Source organism: Cervus elaphus, chromosome 25 (assembly GCF_910594005.1).
Source record: "Cervus elaphus chromosome 25, mCerEla1.1, whole genome shotgun sequence".
NCBI lineage: Eukaryota > Metazoa > Chordata > Mammalia > Artiodactyla > Cervidae > Cervus > Cervus elaphus.
The window spans coordinates 35,576,639-35,594,620 of record NC_057839.1 but is presented as its reverse complement, the minus strand read 5'-3'; the positions used below and the strand labels follow the sequence as shown (position 1 = coordinate 35,594,620).

The 17,982-nt window shown below is 38.5% G+C and overlaps 1 protein-coding gene across 3 annotated transcripts in view; it reads right to left on the bottom strand.

Moving 5' to 3' along the window:
• Positions 1–17,982, bottom strand: part of C6 (complement C6) — an 83,475-nt gene that overhangs the window by 24,672 nt on the left and 40,821 nt on the right. For all 3 annotated transcript variants that reach the window (XM_043887886.1, XM_043887887.1, XM_043887888.1), the window contains 5 exons: positions 13,481–13,721; positions 8,632–8,754; positions 3,291–3,457; positions 1,655–1,880; positions 347–518 (listed from right to left, as the gene is read on the bottom strand). In XM_043887886.1, coding sequence (XP_043743821.1) covers positions 347–518; positions 1,655–1,880; positions 3,291–3,457; positions 8,632–8,754; positions 13,481–13,721 — 929 coding nt within the window. The remainder of the gene's footprint in view (positions 1–346; positions 519–1,654; positions 1,881–3,290; positions 3,458–8,631; positions 8,755–13,480; positions 13,722–17,982) is intronic.

Sequence of the window (17,982 nt, the reverse complement as noted above, 5' to 3'; positions counted from 1 at the left end):
TTCCCAGGCAAGAATACTGGGGTGGGTTGCCATGACCTCCTCCAGGGGATCTTCCTGAACCAGAGATAGAACCTGTGTCTCTTATGTCTCCTGCATTGGCAGGTGGGTTCTTTACCACTAGCGCCACCTGGGAAGCCCATATATATATGTATATAAAACAGATAAAAAAGAGAAAATATTAGAGAGGAAAAGGGGTAGTAGCAGATCAAACACCTCATTGATACGTTGGAATAGGTAAAATTCTAAGTATTTCGTTACTTAGCAATAAGAAAATAAATATAGTAAGTCTCTAGTAGCGGGGGAGGGGGATGCCCACTCTCTCCGGTAGCCGTCTTTCCATCCTTACTCGTTCTGCATTATGGAGAAGGTGCAGTGCTCCTCTTGCCGCCTCTCCCCCTCACAGCGTTTTCCTCCTTGCTGAGGGGCAGGGTTGTTGCATTCTCGGGTTCTCGATCTCCTGTAAGTAGCATCACACGAGCTCCAGGAGGACCAGCAGCCCCAGTTCCCGTCCACAGCATCTGGAAGACAGGGACATCCACCCACCGATCTCAGCAGCCAAGAGAACTGGGGCTTTGAAACCAGGCCAACTTGGTTGCCTCGAATTTTAGCTGTGGGATCCTTTGCAGCATATCATAGGGTTGTTGTCAGGATTAGAAGAAATTCTCTGTGTAAAGGGGCTGATACATCATCTGTTTTTACTTTCCTGTTCCCACAGGAAGAATAAAATGGCAACAGCTCTGAATAATTTTCAACTATCAGCAATGTGTCACACAGTACATATATGCATACATCTATGTATACATATTAACGTCTTCTGAAAAGGATATATATCTATCTAATATATATATTAAAATACATTTCTAAAGGTAATAGACTGTATTCTTACTCCCATGACACATCCTCTTTCTAAAGAGGATTAGAGGTAGCCATGAATATATCTTAGTCCAGTATGAAAATTTTGGTTGTGGCTTAATTTATCCCTTATTACAAGCCATCCTTATTCTACATTATAACACATAAGAAACTCATAATATCAGTATCATATAGTTTACGTTATAGTATGTTTTTTATTTTATTTATCTTATGTTATAGGCATTGTGCTGTATATTTCATATACATATGTTGTTGTTTAGTCACTTCAGATGTGTCTGATTCTGTGTGACCTGATGGACTGTAGCCTGCCAAGCTCCTCTGTCCATGGGATTCTGCAGGCAAGAATACTGGAGTGGGTTGCCATTTCCTTCTCCAGGGGATTTTCCTGACTCAAGGATCAAACCTACTTCTCTTATGTCTCCTGCATTGGCAGGTGGGTCTTTACCACTAGCACCACCTGGGAAGCCCATAGACATATACACACATATATAACTTTCGAGTGTATAGTGGCCTTATCCCCATTGCATGGAAAACAGATTGAGGCACAGAGAGGTTAGGTGACTTTTCCAAGGTCACACAACTGATAGGTTACAGCTGAGAGTCACATCAGACTGTTTGACTTTTGAGTCTAATTTTCTCCAGGCCTAACTTCCTTGTGAATTTGCATAATGTGGAAATTGCAAGGACAATTTTTGTTTTGTTTTGCTGTTTTCATCAACCAACCTAGAATACCTTTGGGAAGGGAGAGCTTCCTGCCTCCTAGTAAATTACTGACACTTACTAGATTTGTAATCCGGGGAGCGTCTCTCACAGTTCTCGCCATAGGTGCCGCTCTGGCAAACACACAGACATTCAGTCCCTGAGAGCACGGGACGGCCATTGTTAGGGCATCGGGCACACTGGCAAGGGTCAAACTTGGCTGCATATTCTTGAAAAGCTCTCCTCAGGTTGTTCCGTCTTGTCACTGCACAGGGGATGTTTCTGACCAGGTCTGTGATGGGAGCAAGCTAAGAGCAGATGAGAGGAGGAAGCTCCAGTCAGAGTCACCTCATTGGCATATGTTGACATTACCACCCAGTTCTAGTGAAATCAGAGGCAAGACCTGGACAATTGTATGCTTCAAAACGATTATTGTAGAATATGGCATATCTGTCTATTGAACCACTAGAGAAAAACCCTCTCCATGAGGGAAGGGGAGGACAGGGAGCTTCTTCCCTTCTATCCTGGGTAGACCAGCTGTCTTCAAGATTAGCTGGCTTCCATTGTCCTTAAAGTATAGCAGGTGTAATGGACATGGAGTTTACTCTCCCTGCGCTTCTACCATGGAGGAAGCCTCAGATGAGGTGTCATTATGAGAATTTACATCCTCTTACTTATTAAGCATCAATGTCTGGAGATAAGTGACTAGGATCAGGCAGCTCAGGAATGTTTTGCTGAAATGTCAACAAGTTTGACTCAAGGAGAAAGATCTGGGAAGAGTGAAGAGAGGCTTTCTGTGTTATTTGTTTTTCCAGGGACAACATTATTGGCTTTTGGTGAACCAGGTGAAAAAATGTGGAGAGAAAAAACAGAGAAATGAACTTGCTGGTAGAATCAATAGAATTACAATAACAAATATGGAGGCTAACACAAAAATCAAGGGTCATCAACATTTTAAAACCCCAGAGGAATGACTCTCTATGCAGTGTATGACTCACAAGTGCCCAGATGGATGGCTGGACCTCATTTTCCTACCATAACCTGTAGAATTCCAAATATCTTCACACTGCATGTAAATCATCCTGCTTTCATGATGATTGAATTCCTTTATTTTCATTTGAATGAAATGAGCCGAATAGCTCCTTCAGGGGCTTTTTAAAATGTGCTTATGTTCCAGGCAAAACTGGTTTAAGTGGCATGTGACTGATTTGTGGACAAAGTATTTCAGACATAATAAAAAACACCCTTTAATGTAATTACAACAAATATAAGACTGGTAAATTTAATCAATGGTGATAGAAACAGAAATTCAAATGGATCTAAAATCTCATATATCCCACAGAGCTATAAATGAAGATTTAGGAGTGCTCAACTAAAGAATTGCAAGAAAAATATAGAAATCGAATGTATTATATACATGGGAAGATAAAGAGCACTACTCTAGGCAAGTTTAGGCAGTTTTATGCACCAAATTCCCTCTTCTGGTATTTTATGTATGCTAGGAATTCTAAATGCCTTACTACAGAATGCTTGTTCGAACAGCAAAAACAAGAGATGTGTAATTCAATGTTTTTAAAAAGGGTATATTGTGCACGCACACCAAAGAAACACATTTCTTTTCTCATCTGAGAAGAAAATGGAAAAGGAATTCTGTGATGCATAGTTTGGGCTGCCAGACAACAGCTTTAGCTCTTACCCATAATGCTTTTCAATCTTACCGCAAAGTCGATCACAGAAGGATTTTCCTTCACTGATTCTAACCAGTCAGAAAATGTCCTCTCTTCCGGACCAGAGCTCCCTTTCTCCCAAGCCAAAGCCGCCGCATACTCACTCCTTCCGCCTTGAACCAGCGATATGGATTTCTCTGATCCCTGCATAAAGGAACCTGCAAGGTATTTCAAGAAAATGACTTGTTTAATTTTATTGCAAATTCAAACTTGAAAGTAAAGCCTATTTGCACAGGAGAAAGAAGCAGATGGCAGAACCTTGTAGCTCCATTAAGTCAGCTAAGTGAAAGCTCTGGAGCACACCTCCTGTCCCTAGAGGGAGTTTAATAATAGAAATGATAACCATAGTGCTAACAGCTACCATTTATTAAGCAACTCATGTATGCCGGGCACTCTACTCTCATTATTCATGTAATTTTCGTAACAATCCTGAGAAGTAGGTGTTATAATAAACATGGACTTCGAAGCCAGAAGTAATTTGGCCTGGAACATGTGGTTACTAAGGAGGGAGAGTGGGTGGGATACAGATGTAACCCAAGGCCTAAGGACTCTACCTATTGCTCTTTGATGCCAAACCTCCCACTTTTGACTTATATAAGCATATGTCTTGGGCCCCAGAATAACATAAACCACATGGTTTCTGGCACCCATTCAGCGGACCACCATGCCATAATTGACTACAATTACAGAAAAAAGGTGATAGAATGCTTTTAAGCTCAAAGATAGGAGTAAAAATACAACTAACCAAAGGGAAAAATTAAATGTAAGAGTTGGCACAATGTTGCTTTAGAGGTAATACATTTATTGTATATAGCAAAGATCTTTTACATACATTTTCAGAACAATTCCTATTAACTAATAGTGTCTTTAATATGAGTGTGTGTGTGTGTGTTCAGTCGTGTCCGACTCTTTGCGACCCCATGGACTCTAGCCTGCCAGGCTCCTCTGTCCATGGAATTTTCCAGTCAAGAATACTAGAGGGAGTTGCCATGTCCTTCTCCAGGGGATCTTCCTGACCCAGGGATCAAACCTGGGTCTTCTGAGGCTCCTGCATTGGCATGTGGATTTTTTACCACTACACCACCTGGGAAGCCCAGTGGGGTGATAAGAAATTGTAATCAGAAAATCAAATGGAAAAGAGGTTAGTGAAATGGGTAATAGTTAATGGCATTGATTTGGTGTCTGTTCTGGAGTATCAGTAAGGTTCAGCCATACCCCTGTTTAGAAATTCTGCAGTGAGAGAGACTAGGATGATTAAAACAATGGATGAAATACTCTCTCTATGAAAAAACTATGGTCCTTTTCAAAGTGAGCTGCTTAAGAGGGATACAGGAAGAAAATTTTAGAGGGTTTTTTTGCATTTTTTATATGAAATATGAGAGAAATCATTATTTTCCAATATAGCATATACCTATTGACAGTGATTCTGACTTGCTAGATTGATATCATATATGTCGTAAGTGGAATGACACTATGGTAAGAGTTATATATGATAAGCTTGGGATCTTGAAGAAAGAACTAGAGTTAAGTCTATTTATTATTCTATTAACTACTATGAACAGAACACTTACAAGTGAGTAAATGGCTTAAAAAGATTCCAGAAAGAAAATTCAGACTGAAGATGATACCTATAGTGCAAACATAAGCAAAACAACTAGTAGAAGGAAGAACAGATACTTCTGTTTCTTATGCAAGCTTCTCATTGTCACAACATGAGTTTGACACCAAAGCTGCCTCAAAACATATCAAAAGTTTCAAGGAGTTTTATGAAGTGTTATCACTATGATATGCGATCAAAACCAGGGGTTTCCTAGTGATTCAGAGGTAAAGAGTACACTGCAATGTAGGATAGTCAGGTTCGATTCCTGGGTTGGAAAGATCCCCTGGAGAAGGAAATGGCAACCTACTCAAGTATTCTTGCCTGGAGAACCCCATAGACAGAGGAACCTGGCAGGCTATAGTCCACGGGGTCACAGAAGAGTTAGACTTGCCTGAGAGACTCAACAACAACTCTGATGAGCCAGATAATGAAAAATTCTGTTTTATATAGACTATCTTTTGAAACTAGCTCAGGGTTAGAAATAGACATATCTATATTCTTAAGTGTGCTTTTAGAAAACAATATAAATACATCTTAGTTTTTAGGCAAATTGTCATTGTGATTGATAAATGTTAGTTGACAATGTGCTATAAACCAGGCACTAAAAACTTGGGTTGGAGAGTTGACACAATTCAGGAATATTAGTGACGTGTAAGCTGGTAGGATGGATGGTTGGGTTGATTAATCGGTTTGGATACTACTGCAATAGTCTCTGGTTTTGCAGTGTCTTCATGTTATTCCTAGAAGCTGAAAACTGTGAGTTCATTTTGGACATTTTTCTCATCTCTATGTTGGATAGATTTTACAGTTGAGTAGTTTTTATTCATTGAGTACTCAAGAATGAACATTTCCAGAATGCTCTCATGTTTTGAGATGTCTTTCTGTTATGTTTACATATGAACACATTTTCTTTTCTGTTTTAGAAGTTTGTGAACATTCCTCTATTGTCTTAGCATTGCATTTTGTCAGTAAGTCTGATGCCAGCCAGATTTTGTTGTTATTCTATAGGGAAATTGTTTTTTCAGCTAAGGTACTTGAATTCATTTTAAAAATCTTTGAATTTAGTTAATTAGCTAGAATTTGCCTTGAAATTGTATATTTGAACCATATTTCTGATACAAATAATCAAGACAAATTTCATCCTTTCTTTCAGGGACCCATTCATATATTTACTTACTTATTAAAATAGTTTTTCCGTTTCTTGGGCTCTCTATTTCAGGAACACTAATTCCTATATATTAAATTATATTTGTCATTCTAGTTCCATTAGATATTCTTTAATAATGGTTAATATCTGAATTTTTCTGCATTTATTATGAACTACTTTAGATCTTTCTTTTATTAATTTTACTTTCAGACAATTATATCTTGAACTTTCAGTGTCTATTTATAACTATAATGGTGATTCTTTTCAATATTTGTGTCCTTGTACCTTAGTTTTGAAATCTTCCTTTTCAGTTAATTCTTATATTTAATCTTTCCAAACTCTGAGGTCTTGATTTATTGAATTCTCATTCTTATTAAGTTATTCTATGGCAAGACAAACTGGTATAGAATCTGTATATTCTCTGGTTTACATTACTAGGTTGATTGCATACTGCCCTTTTTTTGGCTGTAATACAAATGTGTAGTTATCAAATCATCTCTCATTTTGCTTATACTGAGCATGGGCTTCCACATGTAAACCATCAATAGCCTCTGATATTTAAAACTATCTACTTATTGTTATAGTAAATATGATATTATTATCTATTCCTTGGCTGTCCCCCAGTGACAATATAAGCTTCATATTTTGGGAGTTTCTGTGATTCCCTTTGTTCTGAGCAGAAGTAGTAATCAGTCAGGAGAAATAAGGGAATAAGAAAATTTTACACAGAGAAGGAGTTATTTATAATGACAAGGCACAGTAGAGAGCATGACTTATTTAGGAAAGAGAGGCAGAAACTTAGCTAGGCAGAAAGTGAGGCAGGAACTTATCTTCAAGGCTGTGTGAAGCCATGACATGTTTAAGGCCTGAGTGTTTCATGATAAGATTTGCCTTGGAGAATATTCCTCTCACAGAAAATGTGTAGAATAAGGCAAGACCAGAGGCAAAGGGACCAGTGGGCAGGCCTCTGTGGTAATCCAAGTTGGAAATGATGAATGAAAGGCATGTGCAAGGAAATGAGGAACTGGGGAGAACCGGGAGAAATATTAAGGAGTAGGAATGATTGCTTCCTGCATCTAGAGGCAAGAAAGCGGGAGGGAGAAATCAAAGACAGTGTTCAGGTTTCTCACTTGGTTGTCTGAGCATTTTTAGAGCTTCTGTGCATGCGTCTGACTCTTTGCAACCTCATGGACTGTAGCCTGCTAGGCTCCTCTGTCCGTGGGCTTTCCCAGGCAAGAATTCTGGAGTGGGTTGCCATTTCCTCCTCCATAGGAGGTTCCTGACCCAGGGATCAAACCTGTGTCTCTTGCATTGGCAGGCAGATTCTTTACCATTGAGCCGTCTGGGAACCCCCCCTCTTAGAACTTATCAGTCTGTGTTTTTTTTTAAATTTAAGTATAGTTGATATACAATTTTGTGTTAGTTTCTAGTGTACAACAAAATCATTGTTTTATATATATATGTAAATATTGGAGTAGGAAATGGCAACCCACTCCAGTATTTTTGCCTAGAAAATTCCATGGACAAAGGAGCCTGGTAGGCTGCAGTCCATGGGGTTGCAAGGAATCAGACACAACTGAGCACACATATGTGAATATATATATATATATATTTTTTTTTTTTTCATAGTCTTTTCCATTATGGTTTATTATAAGATATTGAATGTAGTTTCTTATGCTATACAGTAGGACCTTGTTGTTTAGCTATTTTATATATAGTAGTTTGGGTCTCTCCTGGTGGCTCAGCTGGTAAAGAGTCCACCTGAAATGCAGGAGACCCAGGTTTAATCCCTGAGTTGGGAAGATCTCTTGGAGGAAAAAATGGCAAGCCACTTCAGTATTCTTGCCTGGAGAATCCCAAGGGCAGAGGGGCCTGTTGGACAGAGGAGCTACTGTCAGTTGAGTCACAAAGAGTCAGACACAATTGAGTCACTAGGCACCCCTGCACACATAGACTAGTTTGTATCTTCTAATCCAAACCCCTAATTTATCCCTACCTCCACTTCCCATTTGATAATCATGTTTGTGTTCTATGTCCATGAGTATGTTTTGTAACTAAGTCCATTTGTATCTTATTTTAGATTCCACATATGAGTGATATCATATGTTATTTGTCTTTGCCTGACTTCACTTAGAATGATAATCTCCAGGTCCATTCATGTTGATGCAAGTGGCATGATTTCATTCTTTTTGATGGTCGAGTAGTATTTCATTGTATATGTGTACTACATCTTCTGTATTTTTAATGGTTGTCTATAGGTATTCTTACTTTGTAAACTCCTTGAATGGAAGACCTAGTTCATATCCATCCTTACTTAGCAATGTCTAGTACTGGGTTTGGCCCATAGGAAGAATCAATAAATGTGCATTCAGACAACCCAAATAGGAGATAAAGAAAATCCTAACCAAGTCCCGTTTTGAGTAGTACCAATATTTGATTTGCTCCCTCCATACCACACATAGGACTCTGAGGCAGATAAATGAAACTAATGAAATAGAAAAATAGTGCAGTCACAAGTGCAATACGGTACTTAAAGTATTGCCAGTCAGAACCCACTAGGTAAGCTGCTAAGAAAGTACTGTTACCTTCGTATTTCTCTGACAGTTTGTTAGTGGTGCACCGGTGTTCCACTTTTGTTTTTTTAAAAAAAAGGAAGCGTTTCTTTGTTTCAATCTGGATACAATTCTTGGCTTCTTCCTTTGTTAAACCTGGGAAATAAAGTATAAGAAAAAAAACCCTGAGAATGCACCCTGGAGAATTCAGAGAAGAGCACGAGACTCTGAGCACTCGGGAAGCTTCAGGTACTCTGTACCAGCACCCAGCTCCTCTGCTGCCCGTGAGCTCGAATGAGTAATGGCTTTTACTCCAAAGGCGGTTCCTCACAGGCCATGGGACACCCTGAAGAGGAGAGGTATTTGTGAGTCCCTGCCATCTTCCCTGTGGGGACCATGCTGGCCTCTTTCTGCTGTCTGCACACAATCAGCCTCTAAGCTTGCCCATGCTGTTGGCCACCGCCCCTGCACAGCAAATCAAGAGATGGACACCGGCTGTTTGGTGCCCCATCGTCGGGGGGCACCGTTCTTTGGGGGCCGCAGCTGATTCTGTGAGGACTGAGTCCGTTTCACTTCTTCCTGGGTTCACCACCTCAAATGTAAGTCTCGTTGGTCACCTCTCCTCCCCTGAACACTCATTCCCATACTCATCTAAGCTTCCTCTCCCTGACTTGGCCATTCACTCTACCCCTACCTCCAAAACCCTTTCGTTTTGCCTCAGAAACTCTGACTTCCTGACTCACGAACTCTTCAGTGTCCTCTGGGACTGCTCACTCTTTCTCCTTATCTTAATTCAAGCCCGTACTTGATACGTTTTTCCCTGTTGTCTTCAAGGGAGGTTGATGCTGCCTGGTTCCCAGTCTCTTTAGGAGTGGGAGCTGGGCTTGATACCTTCCTAGTTTCCCAGGACTGCTTGTGAAGGATGACACACCACAGTTGTGTAAGTCTTGTAAAAATCCTCATGCTCTAAGACTCAGAGTATCCAGTTCTAATACCTTTGGTCCTCACTGTTTCCAAACATCCAACATCCAACATTTCTTCCAAACATCCAAACATCGTTTGTTGAAGATTTTGGTATCTGAATCAATCTTTCCCGCCCTAATGCTGGTCCACTATTCTTAAGGACTTCAAAATCATTGGGGGATGTCAGGGATTGAGTGGAATAGAGGTAGGGAAACAGGTCTGGCTGTTTGGAGGCTGACTTGGTACTGCCTCTCTGGGGTAATTTGAGGAGTGTTTCCTTTTTTTTTTTTTTTATACAGCTTTCCAATCACCTGACCTGATACGCGAAACACCAAAATTAGAATCCAATTTTTTTGCTGTTTAGTTTAAAATTGCCTTGCAAAATACAAGCACATAAGAGAGAGAGCTGTTATGTGAACTGTTAAGCACCTTAAGGCAAAGTAGTTTATCAAATACTGATTCTTAGGGTTGCAGGTTACAAAAGACAGGGAAGAGTGGTCTCAGAGCCAGAGGCACCGTGTGAGTGTGTGGTGCTAGAATATAAATCTGAGTGTGCAGCTCACCAAGGAATGAAGCTGAGTAGGTGCGGATGAGGCTTCCTACTTTGTAGTTTTTTCAATAGTTTGACAAATTCAAAGAGATGAATCAAAGATTGGCAGTAAAAAAAAAGTCTTGGTTTGAAGCCCTTGTGTGTACCTGGCATTTTAATCTCTAACAAAAAAGATGGCTGTTTTGATTAGGCTGAATAAATATGACTCATTTTTCTTCCAGTGGTGTTGTTCTTATAAACGGGTCAGTCAAATGTTTGGGCCATGTGAGGAATTTAATGGTCCCCTAACCCTTACTCTTTCATTAGATTTCTATGATTTATTTTAAACAATTTTTTGAAGTGGACCATTTTTAAAGTCTTTATTGAATTTGTTACAGTATTGCTTCTGGATTTTTTGTTTTGCTTTGGTTTTCTGGCCCTGAGGCATGTAGGATCTTAGCTCCCTGACCAGAGATCAAACTTATATCCTCTGCAATGGAAGGCAGAGTCTTAACCACTGGACTGCCGGGCAAGTCCCTAGCTTCTATGATTTATAAGTGAAAATTAAATTGCATGTGACCAATTCATTAACTATAGCATAATTAATGAACTATAAACCTCATTAATTTCAGTTTCTGAGGGTTACAGGAGAATCCTACAAGATTTGAATGATGAATCTCTCTTATGAGCGTGGTATTGGTCACACGGTGTTGAAAATGTCAAGGCTTTATCAGTGAATTTCTGTACTGGCCTTTTCTTCCCCACAAGATGCCCTGTAGCTTATGTCTGACCCTATCCACACTGACAAAGGAGTTGCTTGATGCTGAAGCACTTGCAGTCTCAAACCTGAGTTTGATGTGGCATAGGAATGAGTATCCCAGAAATGTCCTTAGCTACTCTGACTGGGCAAAGATCAACAGTGTCAATCAAAAATGTCATACTGATAAACAGTGGGGTGAAGAGTTTTTCTTCTTCAATCAGAGCAGAACATGACTTCCCAGCAAAAGAAATTTAAAATTACCATGTTGTATAACATGATATTTTAATTTTTTACTGTTTTCTCTGTGTCCCTGAAGTTCTTTTTACCTTGCACACTGGAGCAAGGTCAACTTTTTATTCAAGGTTTTAAATTGACTATGGAACACTGCAGAATGGAGGAATACATCAAGAGATGCAAATAAAGAGCAATTTAATTTTGTTTTATTCTTCTTGCACTAGAGAATGTACTCTGAGGTATTCGAGTCATTTTTTTTTTTAATTAATGACAAGGGATATAACTTTTATTGAAAAAAGCAAATAAAACTAGGCCTAAACTCTAGCTCTACATTGTGGTGAAGTAAGGGGAAAAGAACTAAAAAGGGGAAAAGGGAGGAGACCAAAATATGGATTAATCTAAAAAATGGGCAGAAACAGACAAGCACACCCACTGGAGAATTCCATTTTAATAAGGGTTTTTTCTAAGTGTGTTTCATCTTAAATCACAGATAAAATTGAGTGCCAATATTATTACTGTGACTCAGAGAAGTATATATATATATATATATATGTATAAACACACACACATATATATGCACATATTTCATGACTATAAGATTATATATTACATATAAAATATGAGAATATGTCTTATATACATATATATAAATATTATGTATATATGTGTAGTGTTTGTATGTGTACATAGGTGTGTATGGTTATATGTTTCCAGTTTTATATGACACCTCAGACTCCCTTTCTTTCTCTTATTATGTATATCTGTGTGTCTAAAGTCTCTACCTTTATTTAAAGAGAAAGAGCTAGAAAGTGAGAATATTTCTTCATTTTGGTTATGGGACTTCAACTATTAAAATCCTGGATGGTTGATTAAAGAGTCACATAGTTCTTTAACTGACCTGAACTCTAAGCCTTTAGCAGCTTTGCTGTAAATGCATGATGAGTATAGCTTATCGAATGAGAAATTATTCTCTGGGCTACAGCAGCAGTGACCAGAATAATTTCATCCCTAGGGTGAGACAAAACCAAGTCAAGGGCCAGAGACTTCCCACAATCATTTTTGCTCAGCTTTAATGTCGATGCTGTTCTCAATGGCAAAGACATCAAATTCAGTGAGCAAACGTGACTCCAGTGGAAAGGATAACTGTAATGAAATGTAAGAGGCAGTGTGGAAAGCCCATCCCTGTGTAAATCTCCGGGATTTCAGTAACTCTGTCAGGCAAAAATTTTGAAGACCTTCTTACCGAAAATCTTTTTCAAAGACATATATCCCATCTCCTCTCTTAAAAAGCAGATCATTTAAAGTTAGGAAGGACTCAGGGAGTCCACATTAAATATAACTATTTGCCATAATGAGATATAAGAATAGAGGAATTGAAATTCTACGGACCCCAGGATTGGCTTGGTGGGTGTCTTTTAAAATAAATTCCTTATTTCTTTTGTATAAGAATCAAATGATCAAGAATTCTGACTTATTTAGGAGAATTAGACACTTGGGTTCTGGTTATTACATAATTTCCTGATCATGTTTTCAAGACAGAAGCATCACAAGGATGCTGTGTCATTTCACACTGAAGCCTGAAAACAAATTTATACAAAGGTACTTAAGCTCTAATAGAAATGAATATTGGTAATCCGAGATAATAGTTAAGAAATCAAAAGTTATTTTTTAAACCAAGATTTGTATTATTATTTTATATGTAAGCAGAAAATATCACAGATTATATCTCCAGATAGAAAATTGCAACTTTTCCTCAAAGAAAAGTGCCCCCCATCTGGTTTCAAGTTTCACCACCAGTAGGGGCATGTCTGGCTCATACTAACTTAGTCCCTTGTCAAGTTCTTAATTGCTTTTCATCTTTTGCCCCTGGCTTTTAGTTAAAATCATTAAAAGAAAAAGACTAGGTTCAGTCTTTAGGACTTTCACTGCCTAGGGGCCCAGGTTCAATCTCTGTTTGGGGAACAGAGAAAAAAAAAGTGTCAGTGGATTTGTTGTAATTACAATTTTATAAAATTATTATCTCCTATAAAAATTCTATAAGTAAATTATTTTTTAGAGTTTAGTTACAAGACAAATTTTGTTTTCCTTTAGGTGATAGCATCTTTCTCTCTTTAGTTTACCACTACTAGGCAGTTTATGATGTTCTTAAATGTCAGGAAATTCTGGGACAAATCTGATGCCCAAAGAGGTTAAGCCTATTTATTTCTCCTTCTTCTTTTGGCCTGAATTTTCTATTTTTATTTTCTTGAGTGTGCACATTTTGGTTGTTCTTCATATCATTTTGGAAATAAAGCAAGGTTGAAATAAAGTCAATAAAGAACTAAAAGGATAGAGTAAGAGAAAAATGCATTACACAGTATCTTATCAGTTAGAAATAAGTGTTGAGGAAATCAAACCTGAGTTCTTTAGCTCCTCCTTGCTAAACTGATAAAGGAGGTCGTACACGCCTCCCAGGGAGCCAGAGGTGAAATAGTGAGTCCCAAAGTCATCAAAGATCCGGCTGTATAAAGCAGAGTTGTATTCTAGAGGCAGATGGTTAAGTGCTTTCAAGAAGACATCAGAAAGCTGCAGATCTTTAGTTTTCATTGTGAAGTTTAAGACTTTTATGACTTTATGGATCCTAATAAAACTGGAAGCCTAAATGGAAGAGAAGAAAGAAGTGAAAAAAAAAAAGATGATTAAAGGTAATGAAAACTTGAGGAATCAAACATTAAATGTTTATAACCAGCTTCATTGTACCCATAGCATTATAATTGTTAACTGTCCATTGAATTTTCCCACATACAAAATGATAATTTTCATCTTATTTTTCCAGTACCTTTTCCTTCAGTTCAGTTTCCTTAGATATTCAAAATGCTAAACAGATAAGATGACCTCAATCATGTAAATTGTGTGACGGAGGGATATGCTGTCTACCAAAAAGAAATCAAGGATCAAAAAGTAAATCTTTTTTTCTTGATGATCAATCTTGGGTGCACCCCTACTGCATTTTTATTGAGAAAGTCTTGCTAATGCAAATAATTGAAAGAAATTGTATACATTTTCTGCTGGAAGTTACACAATGAGATGCAAGTCATAGCTTTGTCCACCAACTGGGGAAAGCGTGTCAATTCTCTGGGCCTCAGTCGTCTGGGAAAAGTTACGTGTGCACAGCCTTCATCAGTAACATTTACACTGCTTTCAACTCCAAGATGCTAAGACTCAAAATTACGTAGGTGGTAAAATTAAACAAAATTGTTTGTATTCTGTCCTCCATCCACAAACAAAACTATTTGTTTGGAGGATCATCCCTTATTGTGTCAGGTTGATTTAGGATTATGTGGCTGGTATTATGCCCCAAATTTCATTCCATTAAATTGTCCTTTTCCATAGATACTGAATTTTCTGAGTATATCCACTTATACTGTTGTTTTAAAAAAGCTTAGATATTGTAACTGATTTCTTAGTTTTAGCAAATTGTAATGTTTAAATAATAAAAAGAGAGGGGCATATTTTAGCCAAAATCTGTATTAGTTAAATTGCTAAACCTGTTATTATTGTGGCTGCAAATTATTAAACAGCTATCTTCTCATGTGCTATAATTATGGCACAAAATGACTATTAACACAGAAGGGAAAAAAACCCCACAAAGACTGAGGAAGAGGCAACATTCATTCCCCTCCCTCTCTGTTTGCCTTTTGCTCTTCCTCCCTCCTCTCCTCCCTTCCTCCTTGCTCCCTTCTTTTCTTCAATACATGTTTCTCTCAGCTATCACAGAGGCAGTGGACACAAATGTGAACAAGGCAGAAAAAATTCATGCCTTTGTGGAGCTTACATTTTAAGTGTCCATTAACTGTAAGTTTAATACTTGAATTTTGTCATGGAGGTGTGGCTTTGGAAAGGTAGAGGGACATTGTGCTTTTAGAGGCACTCTTACTCCCTGAATATCTGAAATGCCTGTTGGATATGCACATTGAAATAAGCTGTTCAAAATTTTCAGGTTGCTTTAAAAATGAAATTGTGGGAAATACAAGCTAAATTTTGGTAACTCGACTAGGTGCAAACATCTCCCTGGTGCCCCCCTTGTCAGTTTCTGATGGCTAGAACTGGCTATTTTGGACTAAAAAATTACATGACAGAAGTTATTAACTATGTATGGTCTATTTCAACATTTTGTGAGATCTTGCATTATCTTAACCATCTTTTTGTTGGTTCAGCTTTGTAAAGCAATTCAAAACGCACTGAATCCTACTGAGGTAACTGATATTTTGACTTTGAAACAGACTATCTGACCAACCAATGTTTAGTCAGATCTATGCCTGACAAAATAAAGCATTGAGTGCCACTGAAGGGCTTGAAATGATTTTCAAGCTTGTGGGACCTTGTTTTCAGTATTTGAAGATTAAGAGAGGTTGCAGAAGCATTTTCTATTTAACCTGAGATATCCTGATTCTGTTCAGATCTAATCAAAGATGTTGGGCTGAACCATACAAAGCTGCCAATCTTGTAAGTCAAAAATGGTTGAATATCAGAAATTTCACATGTGTGAACCTGATACTGTGAATAGCCTGAAATGTTTCCACTTTGAGGCAGATATTAGAGGATCAAATAAAAGCTGTTTACCTACAGATAAGAGTTTTGTAAGTATTCTCTAGGATGTTTGAGATGTTTAGAAACCAGTTCTGAGAAGCAAATCTTAATATTGAGACTGGTGTATATGTGTGTCTGTGTAAGCACACATGCACACACACATACACACACACGTGTGGCTCAGACAATAAAAGAAACCTGCCTGCAATGCAGGAACCCCGAGTTTGATCCCTGGGTTGGGAAGATTCCTTGGAGAAAGGAATGGATATCCACTCCAGTATTCTTGCCTGGTGAATTCCATGGGCAGAGGAGCCTGGTGGGCTACAGTCCATGGGATCACAAAGACTCAGACATGACTGATTGACTACAACACATACACGCACTCACACACACATATATATTTCAACACCTCCATTTCTCTCCTCATCTTTGATTATATTTTTATGATATTAGAGCAAGCTGGAGGACTTAAAAAAAAAAAAGCCAGAATCCCATGCCCAATCCCAGATAGTATGAATCAGTAAATTCAAAGAAGGACCTGGGGAGATGTATTTTTACTTCCTGGTAATTCTGACACTAACTTGTCTTAAGAATAGAGTTTGGCACATGAAAAGATGCTCAACATCACTCATTATCAGAGAAATGCAAATCAAAACCACAATGAGGTACCATTACATGCCAGTCAGAATGGCTGCTATCCAAAAGTCTACAAGCAATAAATGCTGGAGAGGGTGTGGAGAAAAGGGAACCCTCTTACACTGTTGGTGGGAATGCAAACTAGTACAGCCGCTATGGAGAACAGTGTGGAGATTCCTTAAAAAACTGGAAATAGAACTGCCATATAACCCAGCAATCCCACTGCTGGGCACACACACCGAGGAAACCAGATCTGAAAGAGATACCTGCACCCCAATGTTCATTGCAGCACTGTTTATAATAGCCAGGACATGGAAGCAACCTAGATGCCCATCAGCAGATGAATGGATAAGAAAACTGTGGTACATATACACAATGGAATATTACTCAGTCATTAAAAATAATTCATTTGAATCAGTTCTAACAAGGTGGATGAAACTGGAGCCCATTATACAGAGTGAAGTTAACCAGAAAGATAAACACCAATACAGTATACTAACGCATATATATGGAATTTAGAAAGATGGTAATGATAACCCTATATGCAAGACAGAAAAAGAGACACAGATGTATAGAACAGACTTTTGGACTCTGTGGGAGAAGGTGAGGGTGGGATACCTGAGAGAACAGCATCAAAACATGTATATTATCAAGTGTGAAACAGATCACCAGCCCAGGTTGGATGCATGAGACAAGTGCTCGGGGCTGGTGCACTAGGATGACCCAGAGGTATGGGATGGGAGGGAGGTGGGAGCGGGGTTCAGGATGGGGAACACATGTAAATCCATGGCTGATTCATGTCAATGTATGGCAAAAACTACTACAATATTGTAAAGTAATTAGCCTCCAAATAATAAAAATAGCTGACTGACTGTAGCTCAGATCATGAAGTCCTTATTGCCAAATTCAGACTTAAACTGAAGAGAGTAGGGATAACCACTGGACCGTTCAGGTATGACCTAAATCAAATCCCTTATGACTATACAGTGGAGGTGAGAAATAGATTTAAGGGACTAGATCTGATAGAGAGCCTGATAAACTATAGACGGAGATTCATGACATTGTACAGGAGACAGGGATCAAGACCATCCCCATGGAAAAGAAATGCAAAAAGACAAAATGGTTGTCTGAGGAGGCCTTACAAACAGCTGTGAAAAGAAGAGAAGCAAAAAGCAAAGGAGAAAAGAAAAGATATTCCCATTTGAATGCAGACTTCCAAAGAATAGCCAGGAGAGACAAGAAAGCCTTCTGTAGCAATCAATGCAAAGAAATAGAGGAAAACAACAGAATGGGAAAGACTAGAGATCTCTTCAAGAAAATTAGAGATTACAAGAGAACATTTCATGCAAAAATGGGCTCAATAAAGGACAGAAATGGTATGGACCTAACAGAAGCAGAAGATATTAAGAAGAGGTGGCAAGAATACGCAGAAGAACTGTACAAAAAAGATCTTCATGACCCAGATAATCACGATGGTGTGATCACTCACCTAGAGCCAGACATCCTGGAATGTGAAGTCAAGTGGGCCTTAGAAAGCATCACTACAAACAAAGCTAGTGAAGGTGATGGAATTCCAGTTGAGCTATTTCAAATCCTGAAAGATGATGCTGTGAAAGTGCTGCACTCAATATGCCAGCAAATTTGGAAAACTCAGCAGTGGCCACAGGACTGGAAAAGGTCTGTTTTCATTTCA